The 16,627-nt window shown below is 43.4% G+C and overlaps 2 protein-coding genes across 3 annotated transcripts in view; one reads left to right on the top strand and one right to left on the bottom strand.

Moving 5' to 3' along the window:
* The first annotated feature begins 4,660 nt into the window (after nucleotides 1-4,660).
* LOC139073250 (uncharacterized) overlaps nucleotides 4,661-16,627 on the top strand; it is a 176,291-nt gene continuing 164,324 nt past the window's right edge. Inside the window, exon 1 of the mRNA XM_070556220.1 lies at nucleotides 4,661-6,600. The gene's annotated coding sequence lies outside the window, so the exon portion shown is untranslated. The remainder of the gene's footprint in view (nucleotides 6,601-16,627) is intronic.
* Nucleotides 6,584-13,260, bottom strand: LOC139073248 (uncharacterized). 2 transcript variants are annotated; one of them, XM_070556215.1, is made up of 3 exons: nucleotides 12,720-13,257; nucleotides 10,817-10,936; nucleotides 6,584-10,734 (listed from the first exon to the last, which is right to left on the bottom strand). In XM_070556215.1, the coding sequence occupies exon 3, from the start codon at nucleotides 10,152-10,154 to the stop codon at nucleotides 8,484-8,486; it is 1,671 nt and encodes a 556-aa protein (XP_070412316.1). In that variant the 5' UTR covers nucleotides 10,155-10,734; nucleotides 10,817-10,936; nucleotides 12,720-13,257; the 3' UTR covers nucleotides 6,584-8,483. The 2 variants fall into 2 exon arrangements, with proteins under 2 accessions (XP_070412316.1, XP_070412315.1); XM_070556214.1 differs by having other exon boundaries at nucleotides 10,817-13,260.

Raw genomic sequence — 16,627 nt, 5'->3', positions numbered from 1 at the left:
CAGGCGTGGCTGTTCTGATGTTCCCAGTGTTAAACAGCCTCAATTACATCTTTATGACCTTGGAGTTCTGGACGGGTTCACTGACCCTTTCTGTGTTTGGTTACATCATGGCCTGGGATTTCCTGCACTCCTCTTTTATAACTGAACACCTGGAATAAACATGATTTGAATGTTTAGCTAAAACGGTGAAAGGAGCTTTTTTCTCTGAGGATCACAGCTGAGGAGCATCAGTACGGAAATGTGCTGGCTGCAGCAATCATACAGAAAAACTGAGCTTTTCTGTTTCAGAGGGAATCTAAACCAGCCAGTATCAAGTCAACAGCACAACAGATGAAGGGAAAATCCTTCCACGGGTTGTGTTGGGTGTGTTTGATTCATTCACCTGTGCATTTGTGTGTTTTTTTATGTTTGCAAAATCTTCATGGACCACTTCTGGATTCTAATGAAACTCTTCAAAACTAATGATTGGATGTTCGTCCACGCGTGGCTGACTTTTGGAATTGAATACAAAAATGTCTGAGTCAGTTTTACAGACATTGAGCAGAAGTTTCCTTCACAACCCGAACTCCAAGTAAAGATATTTAAATGATTTAATATGGAGTCTTTAAGATTTGACTAAAACAGCTTTAACACCATCATTTGTCAATCCGTGGCTAATCCGATGTGTGACAATCTTTTGATTTATTTAAGGCTCAAACTTGAAGAACTGATCTTTAGTGTAAAACACATGAAATGACTAATATGTAATAAACATGAAAGCAGTCAGGTTTCCATCGTCTCTCCTGTCTGTCCTCGTGTCTCCAGGTGTGTCAGTATGTTGTGTCCGTGAATGGACTGAACGTCCTCTGCCACGACTACCGGACCGTCAGTAACCTGATCCTGACTGGACCCAGGACAATAGTGATGGAGGTGATGGAGGAGCTGCAGGTTTGACTTGGAGAACGTGGGTTTATGGTTCTTGAATTGGACGGATGGACATGAACGACACGACTCCCTCTTTCCTGTTGAGATGAGGCGGATGTTGGAGGACCAGGCTGTCAGTGCCTCCACCTGTGAAGATGAGCGTTTTACTTTTAAAAGAAACAAGACGACATCTGTAATCCACCTTTTCTTTGTCATTCTTGAGGAGAAAACTCCAGTTTTATGGAGAAAACATCCGTGAATTCCTGGTTTGTGTTCTGGATCACGAGGTCGCGATAAAACAGGTCACAGAATCAGAAAGCTGAGAGGATAAAGTCAGCGATAAAACTGAACACATGAATGTTTCATGGAAACACGCAGTGACCTCTACCCCAGTAAGGCTGCAGAACATCACCTGGGTTTATTTACTGCCCCACACTGCCCTCTACTGGACTTTACAGGAAGATGCACATTAATATGTTTGCATCTATCTGAGGCAAAAGCTCATTCTGCTCCTGCTGTGTGCCAAGTTAGCCCAGAACAGCTAGATGTGTGTTCAGCAGGCTCAAGTAAAAAAGCTAAGTGATTAGCATCATTTTTATGGCGTCATGTATATTCTTAGACAATAAAAAAAACTTGAACACAAATCTAGGCTTTTAGCAGAAAATCTGATGATCAGACTGAAACATTCTGCTGCACCACTAACGAACTGGATTTAAACATTTTAGATGAAGTAAAGAATCACACATTTATTCATCTGTTGATGCAAAAATGGGACTTTTGACAATTCACATGAAAACTTAAGAAATGCAAAAATCCTAATAATAAAGTCCAAAACACTTAATTAAATTGTGTTAATTGAATTCTATTAGAAAACACGTGTTTTGCTTGTGTGTGTTAATAAGGACTAAATCAGCTTGAATAGATCAAATGTTGCATAATTTCCTGTTCAGTGGATCAGACTGGTGCCAACCACACACGTTTATTCTTATTTCTATTAATAAATCATATTTAGCTTATAACTGTAAATAGCACAGGGACAGTAAAGAATGTGACCACCACCATCGTCCATGTTGTACTGCTGTAGATTTTATAGTTTAGATGTTCATAACCAAAGGGACAAATGGCTCTGCTCGATGTGAGGCGAGACTTTTCGGGAGCTTTTCTCTGCTTTCAGGGACTGAAAGTTGGGTTTCAGGTCATTATAAACTCAAAGGTTCAGCGTTCAAATGTATTAAAGTGTTCAGTGATTCTGAGTCTGTGGCTTCTTTTGTTAGGTCTCAGGTTTGTTTCCTCTGAGCAAAACCTCACCTTTGACCTCAGGTTGGGTTCTCGCATTATTCCCGTGTGATTCACAGGAAGTATAAAAGTCTTTTTTTGTTTTACTATCTTTTTCTCATTAATACATTGCTGTGTGTGTGTGTGTGTGTGTGTGTGTGTGTGTGTGTGTGTGTGTGTGTGTGTGTGTGTGTGTGTGTGTGTGTGTGTGTGTGTGTGTGTGTGTGTGTGTGTGTGTGTGTGTAGTGGGGATGGGGGCATTACATTTTATGAAATGACACATATAGTCTGTCAGAGAAACAAAATAACATTAGAGCACATTTTATTTTCCAGAGTCAAAATTAATGCAACTTAGACTAAGAGACCATTAAAGGCTCAGGAGCCTTTTGCAGGTGTTTACAACAATGCATTTTAGTTGATTGGTGTCTTGTTTCATATCACAACTCCCTCTTTTCCATAAATCTGTACTGACTATGGTTTAGTGTTTCATATATATAGTTAACACGTTTTCTAGCCTACATTTAAACAGTTTTCCAGGATTTTTGAACATTGTGGAAGGAGTGACACTGGCCTTAGTTGTAGATGTTTATTACCCTGCTTAAACCTTTTGGCTATTGCCTTTCAGAGGAAACCAGTTTGAAAGGATACATTATATATGTAAGTTAATGGTTTTAGAATAGCACCAATAATCCTTTAAACCAACAATACCATCACAGTCAGTGGAGGCTGTGGTTACAATGATCAACAATTTATTTAACCTCCAGCTCATCTGAGGAAGATACGGTCAGGGAGATGTTTTTATTAATGTTTCATTCATTATCTTAAAAAATAAAAAAAGTAAAAAATATAATAAATAAATAATTAAATAAATAAATAAATAAATGTTTCACTCATCTCCTTTTCTTTGTCAGATATTTGCTGCTAACTCTGGTCCCACATTCACATAAAATAATTTCAGTCCATGAAAAACATGCGCACAATATTTTGTTTGTATCTATTTGTCAATAAAGTTTGTTTTCAACGTACGTCATCATCAAGCGACGCCAATTTTGTTTTTTTGCGACGCCATTGTTATTGCTTTCAAACTTGCTTCAAATAAGACCGGTAAGTCGTTTTTTTTTTCCCTGTAAAACTTTCAGTATTTACGAGCATAAAACAACCATTTAATATTAATGTTGCCATTTAGTTCCGTGTCAGGTTATTTTCTCATCATCACACTATATTAGTTAGCTTTTCTTGCGTGAACTCTGGCCGAATGTCGTCGTTTTAGAAAATCAAACATGCTAACTCAGTGTTAGCTTTTATTTGTGTTGCACCGATTGTAGAGTAAAAACATTAGCAGCAACATTTAGCTTCTAATAAAATGATTAAAATACAATTTAGAATCTGGACGCGCGTGCGTATACGCGCGCACGCGCACGCACAGACACGTACATAAAAGGATTAAGGTAGTGCTCTTCTTCACTTGGTGAGTTCATAGATCAAAGGACAGCAGTTGGTGACATCACTCTTGGTTTTCACAGAGACCAAAGAACAGCATTCGTCAGATCTCAGAGACAAGTCTCTAGCTCACAAACACTCGTGACTCCATTCGATAAATACTGTTTCTCCTCAGTTTTCTGACTGTTTGGGACAGATAGTTGAGAATTTTGTCACAGTTTTCTCTTCAAACCCGTCAATATTTCACACGTCTTAAAGATGGAGACCACACAACGTCTTTCTTGGTTTGAAATCGTAGAACGAGGAGTTAAGGTCAATTATGACGAAATAATTGACTCTTCTCTCAACACAGAGGTTCAGGTCAGTGAGGTCCACCCAAAAGCCTCACTGCCTACTAACTGTGGGACTCAGGGCACAGATCAGCAGGAATCTGGTGAAAAGCTCCAAAAACCTGCTTGTAGTCAGGATTTTCCTTCCCAGTACTACCGAAGAGAGACAAACCAGTACCAGCCTTCTGTAAGTTCACAGGATATTCGTTCCCAGTACTACAGAAGAGAGACAAACCAGTACCAGCCTTCTGTCAGTTCTCAGGATATTCGTTCCCAGTACTACCGAAGAGAGACAAACCAGTACCAGCCTTCTGTCAGTTCTCAGGATATTCGTTCCCAGTACTACCGAAGAGAGACAAACCAGTACCAGCCTTCTGTCAGTACTCAGGATATCCGTTCCCAGTACTACAGAAGAGAGACAAACCAGTACCAGCCTTCTGTCAGTACTCAGGATATTCGTTCCCAGTACTACCGAAGAGAGACAAACCAGTACCAGCCTTCTGTCAGTACTCAGGATATTCGTTCCCAGTACTACCGAAGAGAGACAAACCAGTACCAGCCTTCTGTCAGTACTCAGGATATTCGTTCCCAGTACTACCGAAGAGAGACAAACCAGTACCAGCCTTCTGTCAGTACTCAGGATATTCGTTCCCAGTACTACCGAAGAGAGACAAACCAGTACCAGCCTTCTGTCAGTACTCAGGATATTCGTTCCCAGTACTACCGAAGAGAGACAAACCAGTACCAGCCTTCTGTCAGTTCTCAGGATATTCGTTCCCAGTACTACAGAAGAGAGACAAACCAGTACCAGCCTTCTGTCAGTACTCAGGATATTCGTTCCCAGTACTACAGAAGAGAGACACCTCAGCAGAAACGTCCCACTATGATCCGCCTCAAAGGTTGTAGGAAAGGGACGGACTCAGGACCCAAAAGTGTCTCCGAACCCCCAAAAACTGCATCTACCATCAAGTCTGAGCAGCCTGGAACTCCAGTAATCTGGATGATTGGATCCAGTTACATCAGACGGGGTGAAAAGGCGGCTCAGCAGCAGTTTGGGCCAAACTTTGGACTCAGAGCTAAGGTCCAATGGTTTGGTAAAGGAGGCATGGGCTGGGGTGGTGTCCTTCCCAGGTTTTACTCCGAGGCTTGCACACACGGTCCTCCAGATATTCTGGTCGTCCACGCTGGAGGAAACGATCTGGGTCACGTTTCCCCGGTGGAACTGGCTTCTCAGATCCAAAAGGATTTGTCCCACCTCCATAAGGACTTTCCGGAAATGAGAATAGCCTTTTCCGCCATCAACGAACGGCAGTCGTGGGGATACGGGCAACCAGGAAGAATTAACAACAACAGAAAACAGGTTAATTCTTCACTGAGGAGGGCCGTTAGGAGCTTTGGGGGCCTGGTCATCGAGCATCCTGAGGTCAGGTTCTTCAACAACGCTCTTTTTCTCCCAGACAGAGTGCATTTTAGTAAGAGAGGAAACAGCTTGTTTCTGGGCAGCATTCACTCTGTTCTGGAGAAGGTTCTGGCTCAGAGGTGTAACACCTAAATCTGTTACGCCTTAAAAAGATAACAGCTGACAGAAAAGGGCAAATGGACGAGCTTCTCATCCAGCACCAAACCAATGAATAAATAAGTAAAAATAAAATAAAAAAAATAAATAAAAAAAACCAACTAACTCTGCCAGGGTTTCCCTTTTGGGTCACTTCTGCCGGTCCCAAGCCCGGATTAAAGAGGAGGGGTTGGATTATAACACAGAACTAAATCCACAGTAGAGGGATTTTACTCTTAAGAAATAAAATGAAGGCAGGTTATGACATATACAAATATATTTAGTAAACATTTATAGTTTCTAATCAAACATGTCAAATAGAAAACTATTTATTATACAATACAGTACAAACCCTGTTGCATCAGGGCAGCCGACTCTCACCAGAAATGAGCTCGACTAACTGCCGGCAATGCAGACCGAGCTCTGACACCAGTCGTACCGGGTCCTTACAGCCCGTATCAGAGGGCCTGGTACCCCATCCTCCTGAAGTACCCCCCAGAGGGTACGGGCTGTTAGGACCCTGTACCCTACAGGTCCTGTTCTTGACTGGACCTGTAGTCACCTCAACATCTGATGCTGTACAGAAGGAGGAGGACAGAAACTTCAGCAGCGAGCTCTGAAGAAGACTGCAGTAGTAGTTGAATGTGTTAAAGAAGAATGGTGGTGAAGATGACCTCCATCCTACAAAACCCCTCCTACCCACTGCGTTCTACTGTGGGGACCATGGACAGCTCCTTCAGAGGCAGACTGAGACATCCCAGATGTGAAACAGAACGCTACCGTAGGTCTTTCATCCCCTCTGCAGTAAGAGTGTAGAACTCCTCAGTTTAAGCTGTACTGGCATGATCCTGGTACACAATAACACCAATGCAGTATTCAGTATGTGTCATGACTCCCATCCTTCACCCTCCTCTGCCTCTTCATTCAGCTCACCTGGTCCCCTCACCAAGCTCCAGCCAAGCCCTGTTTTCCCTAGCAACCTCAGTCAGCATCACAATCAACTCCATTCATCTCACCTGTTCCTGCAATCAGCTTCATCCACTCCACCTGCTCCTGACTCCTCAGCTCAGCACTCACACCTGCTTCCCCTGCTATATAGTAAGTAACTTTATTTCTATAGCACCTCTCACAGACAAAAAGGTCACAAAGTGCTTCACAAGTTAAAAGGCAACAACATATAAATACAGTAAAATACAGCCACAATATACAGTGTCAAATAAAACCAATCTGAATGAGACTAAGTTTAAAATGCCTGGAGAAACAAATGGGTTTTAAGATTGCTCTTAAAAACATCAACTGAGTCGATTGAGCGTAAAGACAGAGGTAGCTCATTCCAGAGCCTAGGAGCGACGGCCTGGAATGAGCGATCTCCTCGTGTCCTGAACTGAGTAAGTGGGACCATTAAAAGGTTTTGATCCATAGATCTCAGCCTGCGAGAAGGCGTGTAAGGGCAGAGCATGTCTCGAACATACAATGGAGCCAGACCATGCAGCGCTCTGAAAGTCAGCACAAGAATTTTAAAATTTATGCGAAATGTGATAGGAAGCCAATGAAGAGCTTTTAAAATGGGGGTAATGTGGGCCCTTCTGTTGTCACGGGTCAGAATTCTAGCTGCACAATTCTGGACTTGTTGTAAGCGGGACAGCTCTTTTTTGTTTAGACAAGAAAATAAACTATTACAGTAGTCTAAACGGGATGATGTAAACGCGTGAATAATCAACTCAAGATCAGCTTTAGACACCATTGTTCTGAGTTTAGAAATTTGTCTCAAGTGGTAAAAACAGTTTCTAGTTAACTGCTTTGCGTGATGTTCAAGAGACATTCCCTTGTCAAAGAAAACTCCAAGGTTTCTAAGGGTAGGTTTTACAGACAAGCTCAGATCACCTAACTGCTGGTGAATCCCTGGAGCAGCATCATCGGGGGCAATCACCAGTACTTCAGTTTTGTCTGAGTTCAGCCGTAAGGCATTTGCACCGAGCCACTGTTTGATTCGCTCAAAATATGATAATAAAGAATGCAATTTTTTAACGTCAGAAGGCTTGAAAGAACAATAAAGCTGAAGATCATCAGCAAAGAGATGATAGGAAACATCATCGGCAAACTCCTGGATTAGGTTTCCTAAAGGAAGGATGTACAACAAGAACAAAATCGGGCCCAAAACTGAGCCCTGGGGTACTCCACACCGTAGATCAGTTGGGTCAGACAGGATCTGGTTGACTGAGACACTTAGGCTTCTCCCGGATAAATAGGATGTAAACCACGCCAGGACAGAACCTGACAACCCAACCAACTCGCGGAGCCTACTCAGCAAGATCTCATGGTTAACCGTGTCGAATGCGGACGAAAGGTCTAGTAAAACTAGGACCGTGCATTTCCCAGAGTCTGCGGACATCAAGATGTCATTGGACACTTTAAGCAGCGCAGTTTCCGTAGAGTGGCGCTTACGGAAACCGGACTGAAACCTGTCAAAGATATTGGGATCCTGTAAGAAGGAAACCAGTTGTTCAGATACCACTTTCTCTAAGACTTTGGACAGGAAAGGGAGTTTTGATATCGGTCTAAAATTTTTAGGATCTGTTGGATCCAGATTAGATTTTTTGAGTAGGGGTTCCACAAAAGCATGTTTAAAACAGCTAGGGAAAACGCCAGAAGAAAGGGACAGGTTAAACATTCTGGTAACCCAGGGACCAATGGCATCAAATACTTTTGAAAGGAGTTTACAAGGTAAGACATCAGCCAGGCAAAAAGAGGGCTTCATTGTGGTTACCAAAGCTAAAATATCATCCTGTGTTACAGGTGAGAAAGAGGACCATGCGTGCGCAGGGAGTTCATCAATATCATCATTACATGACTGAAAAGATGGGAGTTTGTCTTTGATATTTTGAATTTTATCAACAAAGTAATTAAGGAATTTGTTTGCATCTGCTTTGTTGAAAACAGGTGTAAGAGGCGCAGCAGGAGCCACAATAGAGCTAATAGTGTCAAATAAAACTTGTGGTTTTTTTCTTGTTTTGGATAATCAGTTTGCGGAAGTATTCAGACCTGGATTTTTTTATCAGCTCATTTAGAGAAAGCATAAGGTCCTTAAGGTACAGCCTATGGACCTCGAGTTTAGTGGACTTCCACAGGCGTTCCGTTTTCCTGCACAGTCTTTTCAAGTTCTGAATGCTGTCATTTATCCAAGGAGAAAATGGTTTCCGAGTTACCCTGTTAGATTTAAAAGGAGCAACCACATCCAAAATGGATTTACAGCGACTATTTAGGCTGTGAATAAGGCTGTCCACATCCTGAGATTCCAAAAACAAATTGGAGTCAAACATCTCAATGAATCTAGCTGCTGTATTCTCTGAAATAATGCGCCTTTGTGGGATGACCACAGAAGGCGTAGACTCAAGATTAAAGTGTAAATCAAATAAAACACAGCTATGGTCACTCATGTGGACATCCTTCACACAAAGATTGGAAATATTCAGATCAAGGGAAAACACAAGGTCTAGAGTATGGCCTTTTTGATGGGTGGGGCCAGAGACATGCTGCTCAAAATTGAAAGATTCAGTCATTGTTAAAAGTTCCACTGCTGGGCCAGAAGTGCTGTCATCAATATGAATATTAAAATCTCCCAGAATTAAAACATTTTCCAGCTTTATGATAGAAGATAAAAAATCACTAAAATCCTTAAGAAAAGCTGTGGCTGGTCCAGGTGGGCGATAAATCAGCACACAGTAAAATGGAATAGATGAACCAATCTTGATTGTCTGTGATTCAAAAGAAGTAAAAGCTTGAGTGTTTAACACTTTGCAGATAAAAGTCTCCTTAAAAACAACTGCAAGACCTCCTCCGCGGCGGGAGGGGCGGGGCATCCCAAAAACAGCGCAGCCAGCGGGGCAGAGTTCGTTGAGATGAATATATTCACCTTCTCTCTGCCATGTCTCAGTAAAGAACATAAAATCCAGAGTTTGACTGGAGAAAAGTTCATTCAAAGAGAATGATTTATTCGCAATAGAGCGAGCATTAAACAGGCCAAACCGGCAGGAGAGAGCTGTCAAAGGCTTAGGAGCTGAATTCAGCAGGATCGGTCGTAAGCAGGAGACGCGATCACGTGATCTCCAGCGTACCCGGGAAAGCATCAGCTGATCCACCGGTGTAAACACAGGGCTGCAAGGTAACAGCACATCCAAGTCAGAAAACCAACTCCGCACCGGGTGCAGGACACCAGGCGCGACGATCCGGAAGGATGACGGGGGGAGCGTCCCGCCGCCACAGCGCCGCTCGACACAAGGGATCCTCCGCAAACACCTGGACGGGCGATCCGGAGCTGCGACTCCCAAAGAAGCCAGCCTCTGCTTGACTTGAACACCAGACCTGCATCCCCGCTTCCTCGATCTCCTCTTTCTGCCTGGGGCGCGGCACACCAGCTGGTACTCAGGTGAGTCGGGTGAACAAACAAACGGAGGCGGAAATGTTTGTTGGAACTTGCGCTGTTCATAAAAGAGGAACTCCATAGACTCTTTTATACAAAGAAGAGAACCACGATCGTAACTCCGTACAGCAGAAACAAAGCCACATGAAAATTGGGCTGAAATGACCGCGTATATTGTGAACACAATCAAAAATAGGAGTCGAGCAGTGGCATGGCCGAACACAGGCGCCATCTTGCTCGCTTAGCAAATATATATATTCACCAGTCAGCAGTGGCGGATCTAGGATTTTTCTGAGGGTGGGGCCATCAAGGGGCCACAATATTTATAGAGGGGCCACGAACAGTCCAACATACTTGCATACTATTCCCAGTTTTGTATGGTAGATACAGTTTACCCCAACACCATGTTGAAAAACATCAATGCAATTGTACATCAATTTTTACTGTACATTGACAAAATACAACCACACACAGCATTTGAGAAATTTTAGCATTCAATTTATTTTGCAAAGCCACAAATATCAGGTTAAAATATGTTTGTGTGTGGAAAAAACACCAGAAGAATATCACAGGACCCTCTGCTCTTGACTGGGAAATGTCTGGTGGGAAGTCAATTAAATAAGTCTGAGTCAGTTGCTTATATCTCTCAACCTTTAACATTCATGGCATTCAGAATCTGCAAGTGACTGACTGCAAAATTCAATTAAATTTAAAGAGCCTTTACAAAATGAGAAGCACACCACCAGGTCCTACTGGAACAGAACACCGTTCTGATGTCTGCGCAGGATTCTGTGCATCACACTGGAAGATGTCTGAAAACAGCAAATGAGAAATTATCTAACATAAGCCAAATACATACACAAGCATTTATTACTTTCAAAGATCAATGTTTACCATTTGATCCTGCAGGATTAGCATTGATTGGTGACTCTGGTGGCCCAGCAGGATGGAAGGTTGAGTCATTAACTTCACTCTGGTTGTCTAAATTGGAGAGAGTCTTGTCCCAGTTTGCAGCTAAAATACAAATATATGTCAAACTCCAGCTAAATCCAGCCAAAACTTTGTTTTCTATGAGACCACATTTTTATTTATTTGAAATTGAAGACTTGAAAGATTGGACTATAAAGATGAGATGTGGTAGATGTAGACAAAGAAACCAATACAATTTAAATCCATTATGTTAATGTTATAGTAAACCACATCACCATGAAGCGGAAGAATTCAGTAAACATATGTGCCATTAGTACAAGATAACATCATTTAACAAATTTGAGATAATGGTGATTTTTTTTATTTTTACCTAGAATAATGGCAGGAAAAGTTGGACTAACAAAGGAATATCCAAAACACAAAATCTCTTTGGAAAACTTAACCTTGACCTTACTTAATCAACCAATTAGAAAATTCAGTGTTTCAAACAAGGACTTTTCCCACACATTTTACAATACATCAAAATGTCACAATTTAGGGAAACCTTGAAGGAATTGTGGGAAAGGAAACTTAACTGCAACATTACTGATGATGAATGGAAAGATGCTTTGAGAAACGTAAAATCATTTACTAAAGGGAAGCAACTTTGCCACTAATGATTTGTCACGATTAACAACTTCTATCAATTTAAACAATAATCCTTTATTTTTGGTGCTTGGAATAACTGACCCAATTATTACTGATAAATATAAAAAGCTCAATGCAAATTTTCTGTGCAAGAAAATGACTCCACATTAACTGGATCAGCTCCAAGATAAAATGGGAATGGGTTATCCTCAATTATAAGCAGAACACAATGGGCAGCATTAGGTCGTTTATAAGTGGTCAGTCCGTCCTGCTGGATAATGTGGTGCAATCATGATCTTTTTACAAAAGATTATGCGATGGCGGTGAAAAGGGAGCTTGGGGGCGGTCTCTGCGCTGCCACGGACTTCAGTTTATCTTGGACATAACTTGCTTTTTATTGCGATCAAAGCCACACTCATTAAACTTTTTTAACAAGCCGCTCCAGAAGGTGTCTGTCCCCGTGCAGTCTCTGGTGATCTGAGCTTCAACTCTTACGGAGAGGCTCCCCGGCCATCATCTCAGCTGATTCTGTTTAGAAAAGCCAAACTTACGGCCCATGTTTACTTTCATTTTTAATATAGTTGCCGGCCGGAGCTCGGCAGTAACTGCCCACGTGATCATGATACCCCCTTCTGTTGCGCCAAGTTGTAATATGCATTCACAAGTCCGGCGTTGCGGTGATATTAGTATCAACCGTGGCAGCACAAATGCCACAAAATTCCCGCAACACCATGCCGCCACGGCGCGTTTATATTACACGTACGCTGTATATGTACAGTCTATGTGATTTCCCAGCATGGTATGTCCTACAAGAGGCTGTCTCTCGTGTTTATCTGACATGACTGTTGCACAATAAAGATTATATTCTTTCTGACCTGATAAAGGGGGAATGGAGGTCCCTTGCCCTGTTCCAGCCTCTGGTCTACAGCCTCCTGCGGCTCTCTCTCTGATATCTCCATGCTCGTTCTCACCAACTGACACACTCACTCTCTTGGGAAAAAACTGCAGAATTCCCGCCTGTATCTGACCCTTTCTTTTCATGTTCTCTATCAGACAGTGCCAACTATTAACACACGAAATGCAGATTACAAAAGAAGTACATGGATTAGCAAGGGCTAACGTTTTTTCACAAGCCCTTTTTAACATTACCTTTAACTAATGTCGGCATTGCTTTCCATTGGACTTATTGTCAGACTTGACTTACATGGCAACTGTGAGTAAACAGTGATTCGTGACTTACCAACAAACTCCTCATAACGTGGACTCTCATCAGATCCGATGTCGGTTGAAAAGTTCTCCCTTCTTGGAACCTTTCAAATCTTCTTCTGTTGGATTTCACACACTATTTTGCTCCTTAGCGCCACACGGCCACTAGTGTTTGGACTCGGAATTGCATCCACCTATAATCTCATCACCGCACAAAGGACAGATGAGTGACAGGACAGGGGCACTACAGGGGCCAATCATATTTCAGCAGGGGCCAGTGCCCCTGTGGCCCCGCCCCTAGAACCGCCAATGCCAGTCAGCCACCAGTTCCCGGCCGGATTATTGAAACCTTTGTGCCAGTAAATTCTCCAGCCATCCACCCTGCCTGACCTCTGCCTCCGGACCTCGTTTTTGCTCCTGACCCCTGCCTTGTACTCTGCCTGCCTCCACGACCTTCGCCTGTCCTCAGCCTTGCCTCTTGCCTGTTCCCCGTATCTGCATGTCCGATCTGGTTTTGACCCTCGCCTCCTCTCCGACTCTGTCTCCAGCCTCGCCCAACTCCGGTAACTCTGCATCCTAATGAAGACTTTTTATTTTACTCTCATTGTGTTTGGCGTCTTCAGGTCTTCCGAGTTCTGTTCGTGACAGTATGTGTTCAATATTTGTGCAATTCCAGACTTACATGTCTGTGTCCCTTACAGCATGCTGCATAGTTCTAGAACCCAAGTTTTTTTATTTTTATTTGTAGTTTTTAGTGGTCGAAGGTTACAATAATAGCTTACTGCCTATTTGTTATGATTTCTCTTCAAAAATCTGGAGGTATGAAAACTACTTGACTCATGAGTCAACTTGTTTATGAATTCTTTTTAAATCAAAAACCACCCCAGAGTTGTTACATGCACTGAAGGAAGATACATTATTAATCATAGCAGAAAGTGATTGTTAGAATAGAATAGAATAGAATAGAATAGAACAGAGTTTATTGATCCCACGGTGGGGAAACTCACTTGTTACAGCAGCACCAGCACTCACCAGAATCATTTGAAGAGAAATAATAACAAATAGGCAGTAAGCTATTATTGTAACCTTCGACCACTAAAAACTACAAATAAAAAAAAAACTTGGGTTCCAGAACTATGCAGCATGCTGTAAGGGACACAGACATACCACGTAAATCTGGTATTGCACAAATACTGAACACATACTGAATACTGCATTGGTGTTATTGTGTACCAGGATCATGCCAGTACAGCTTAAACTGAGGAGTTCTACACTCTTACTGCAGAGGGGATGAAAGACCTACGGTAGCGTTCTGTTTCACATCTGGGATGTCTCAGTCTGCCTCTGAAGGAGCTGTCCATGGTCTCCACAGTGGAACGCAGTGGGTAGGAGGGGTTTTGTAGGATGGAGGTCATCTTCACCACCATTCTTCTTTAACACATTCAACTACTACTGCAGTCTTCTTCAGAGCTCGCTGCTGAAGTTTCTGTCCTCCTCCTTCTGTACAGCATCAGATGTTGAGGTGACTACAGGTCCAGTCAAGAACAGGAGTGTTGCAGGTTTTGATTTCTGATCCCATGGAAATCTGTGTAGAGCTGCGTGAGTAAAAATAAAACATTTACCCACTATTAGACACCACCATGGCCGTATCTACCATTGAGGACATCGAGGTCTGGACCTCTGTAGTTTTTCTGCAGAATATTTAAAAAATAATCTCTAACTGTGCATTTACAGCATTTACTTTTTAGAAAACATACTTGTCTGATTTTTGTTGAATTTTTAAATCATTGAAATGTCTGTAGCTCCTACACTGTAAAAGTTGTTGTCACTATATCATGCCTGCTGGTCAACAGTAACCGGCTCTACGTACTCCAACAAGTACGTTTGTGAAAAAAATACATCTCTGATTTTTCATTTATTTTACTGTAAACTGTAGTGACCCACAAATGGCCCCTGCTGATAACCAATTTCCTAGTACTCTTTATCAATACTTTCAAAATTTAACAGTCAAAGTTTTTATGTGTGGATCATTAACACTTGGTCGTTTGCATATGAACGTTTTTACGAGGTTAAATAATTTTATCAAAAAAATGCACCTGCTCACCTTTGCTTATCTCTGCTTCTCCAAAAACAAATCACAAATCAAATATGTCAACTGAAAAGGCACCATACACTAAAATGTAACACACACACACACACACACACACACACTTGACCGAACAATGAAAAAGATTTAAAATACAAAATCAACTCTACCAAAATAGTAATACGTTGCTTATGAATCAAAAGTGAAAACTGTTTTCTATAATGTGCATCATCAATCAATCTTTATTGGTACAGCACCTTCCACTGCCTCTGCAGGAGCCCAAGGCGCTGAACATGAAATACAGTAAAAACACAGATAGCAATAAAAAAGATAAAAACAACATACAGACATAAAAGCACCATACAAAATGTAAACAGGGAGCATAAAAGCATACAAGTCACATAAAAGCTAAACGATAAAAATGAGTTTTCGAACGACTCTTAAAAAGCAAGTCACCCCCAAATAAACTTTTTTTTGCTGATAAACTAAATAAATGAGTGTCTAATTGTCAGGTACCATCGGCTGAGCTGGAGTGTGGCTTGGAGACCCAGGCGTGGAGAGACTGGTATTTGGTCATGACTGTTTTCAGTGTGGGAAGTTCTCTTCCCGGATGGTCTTTAGAGTTGGCAGATTAGGTTTAGTCGTTTAGAATAGGTTGGCGTCTATCGTGAGATGATGACTGAGTGCCGGCTCAGCTGTGACAGGTCCTTAAATAGGCTCAGCGGGATGACGTCACTGGGAAACGTCGGTGACAGGGATGCTGGGAGCTGGAGTGCAGTGCCAGCCAGGCCCGCAGAGGAGGTTAAGAGGAGGAGTTCATGACAGGAACACCCCCCCGCGAGGGACGGCTCCAGAAGGCCCAGGGCGACGAGACCAGAAATCAGCCAACAGGGAAGGATCCAGAAACGAGCGGGCAGGCTCCCAGCTACGCTCCTCCGGACCGTAACCCTGCCAGTCCACCAAATACTGCCATCCACGGCCCCGGCCGCGGGCGTCCAGAATTTTGCGGACGGTGTAAACGGGGTCCCCATCGACATCTCGGGGCGTCGGCACCCGGGCCGGAGGCGGATGGAGGGGAGACGACACCACCGGCTTGAGCTGTGAGACGAGGAATACCGGGTGCACCTTAAGAGTGGAAGGGAGGCGCAGCCGGTAAGCGACCGGACCAAGGACATCTCGGACTTGGAAGGGTCCCAAAAAGCGGGGCGACAGCTTCCTGGAACCAGCCGGCAACCGGAGGTTAGTGGTAGAGAGCCAAACCCGGTCACCTGGCTGGAACACAGGGCCGGGCCGGTGGCGGCGACGATGTTGTCGGGAGTACTTCGTATTAGCCCGGGTGATGGCGGCGCGAGCCCTGATCCAAGCGAGACGGCAGCGGCGGACCATATCCTGAGCCGCCGGAACCTCCACCTCCACCTCCGGCACCTGATGGTTGAAAAGAGGGGGCTGGTATCCGTAGCAGGTCTCGAAGGGTGATAGACCCGTGGCGGAGGACGTCTGGAGGTTGTGTGAGAGCTCCGCCCACAGGAGGTAACGAGGCCAGGTGGACGGTTGAGACGAGGCGAAGCAGCGTAAGTAACGCCCGAGCTGCTGGTTTGCTCTCTCCGTCTGACCATTAGTCTGGGGATGATAGCCTGACGACAGACTGGCGGAAGCGCCCACCAACCGACAGAAAGCCTTCCAGAAACGTGAGATGAACTGGGGTCCTCTGTCAGACACCACGTCCTGGGGAAATCCGTGGAGCCTCACCACATGATCGAGGAGGAGCTCCGCTGTTTTCTTAGCCGTGGGGAGCCCTGCCATAGCCACTAAGTGCACAGCTTTTGAAAAGCGGTCGGTGATGGTGAGGATGGTGT

This window comes from Nothobranchius furzeri, chromosome 11, assembly GCF_043380555.1.
Source record: "Nothobranchius furzeri strain GRZ-AD chromosome 11, NfurGRZ-RIMD1, whole genome shotgun sequence".
In the NCBI taxonomy this organism is placed as follows: Eukaryota; Metazoa; Chordata; class Actinopteri; order Cyprinodontiformes; family Nothobranchiidae; genus Nothobranchius; species Nothobranchius furzeri.
Note: the sequence above shows the minus strand (reverse complement) of the source record. Positions and strands in the feature narration are given on the sequence as shown.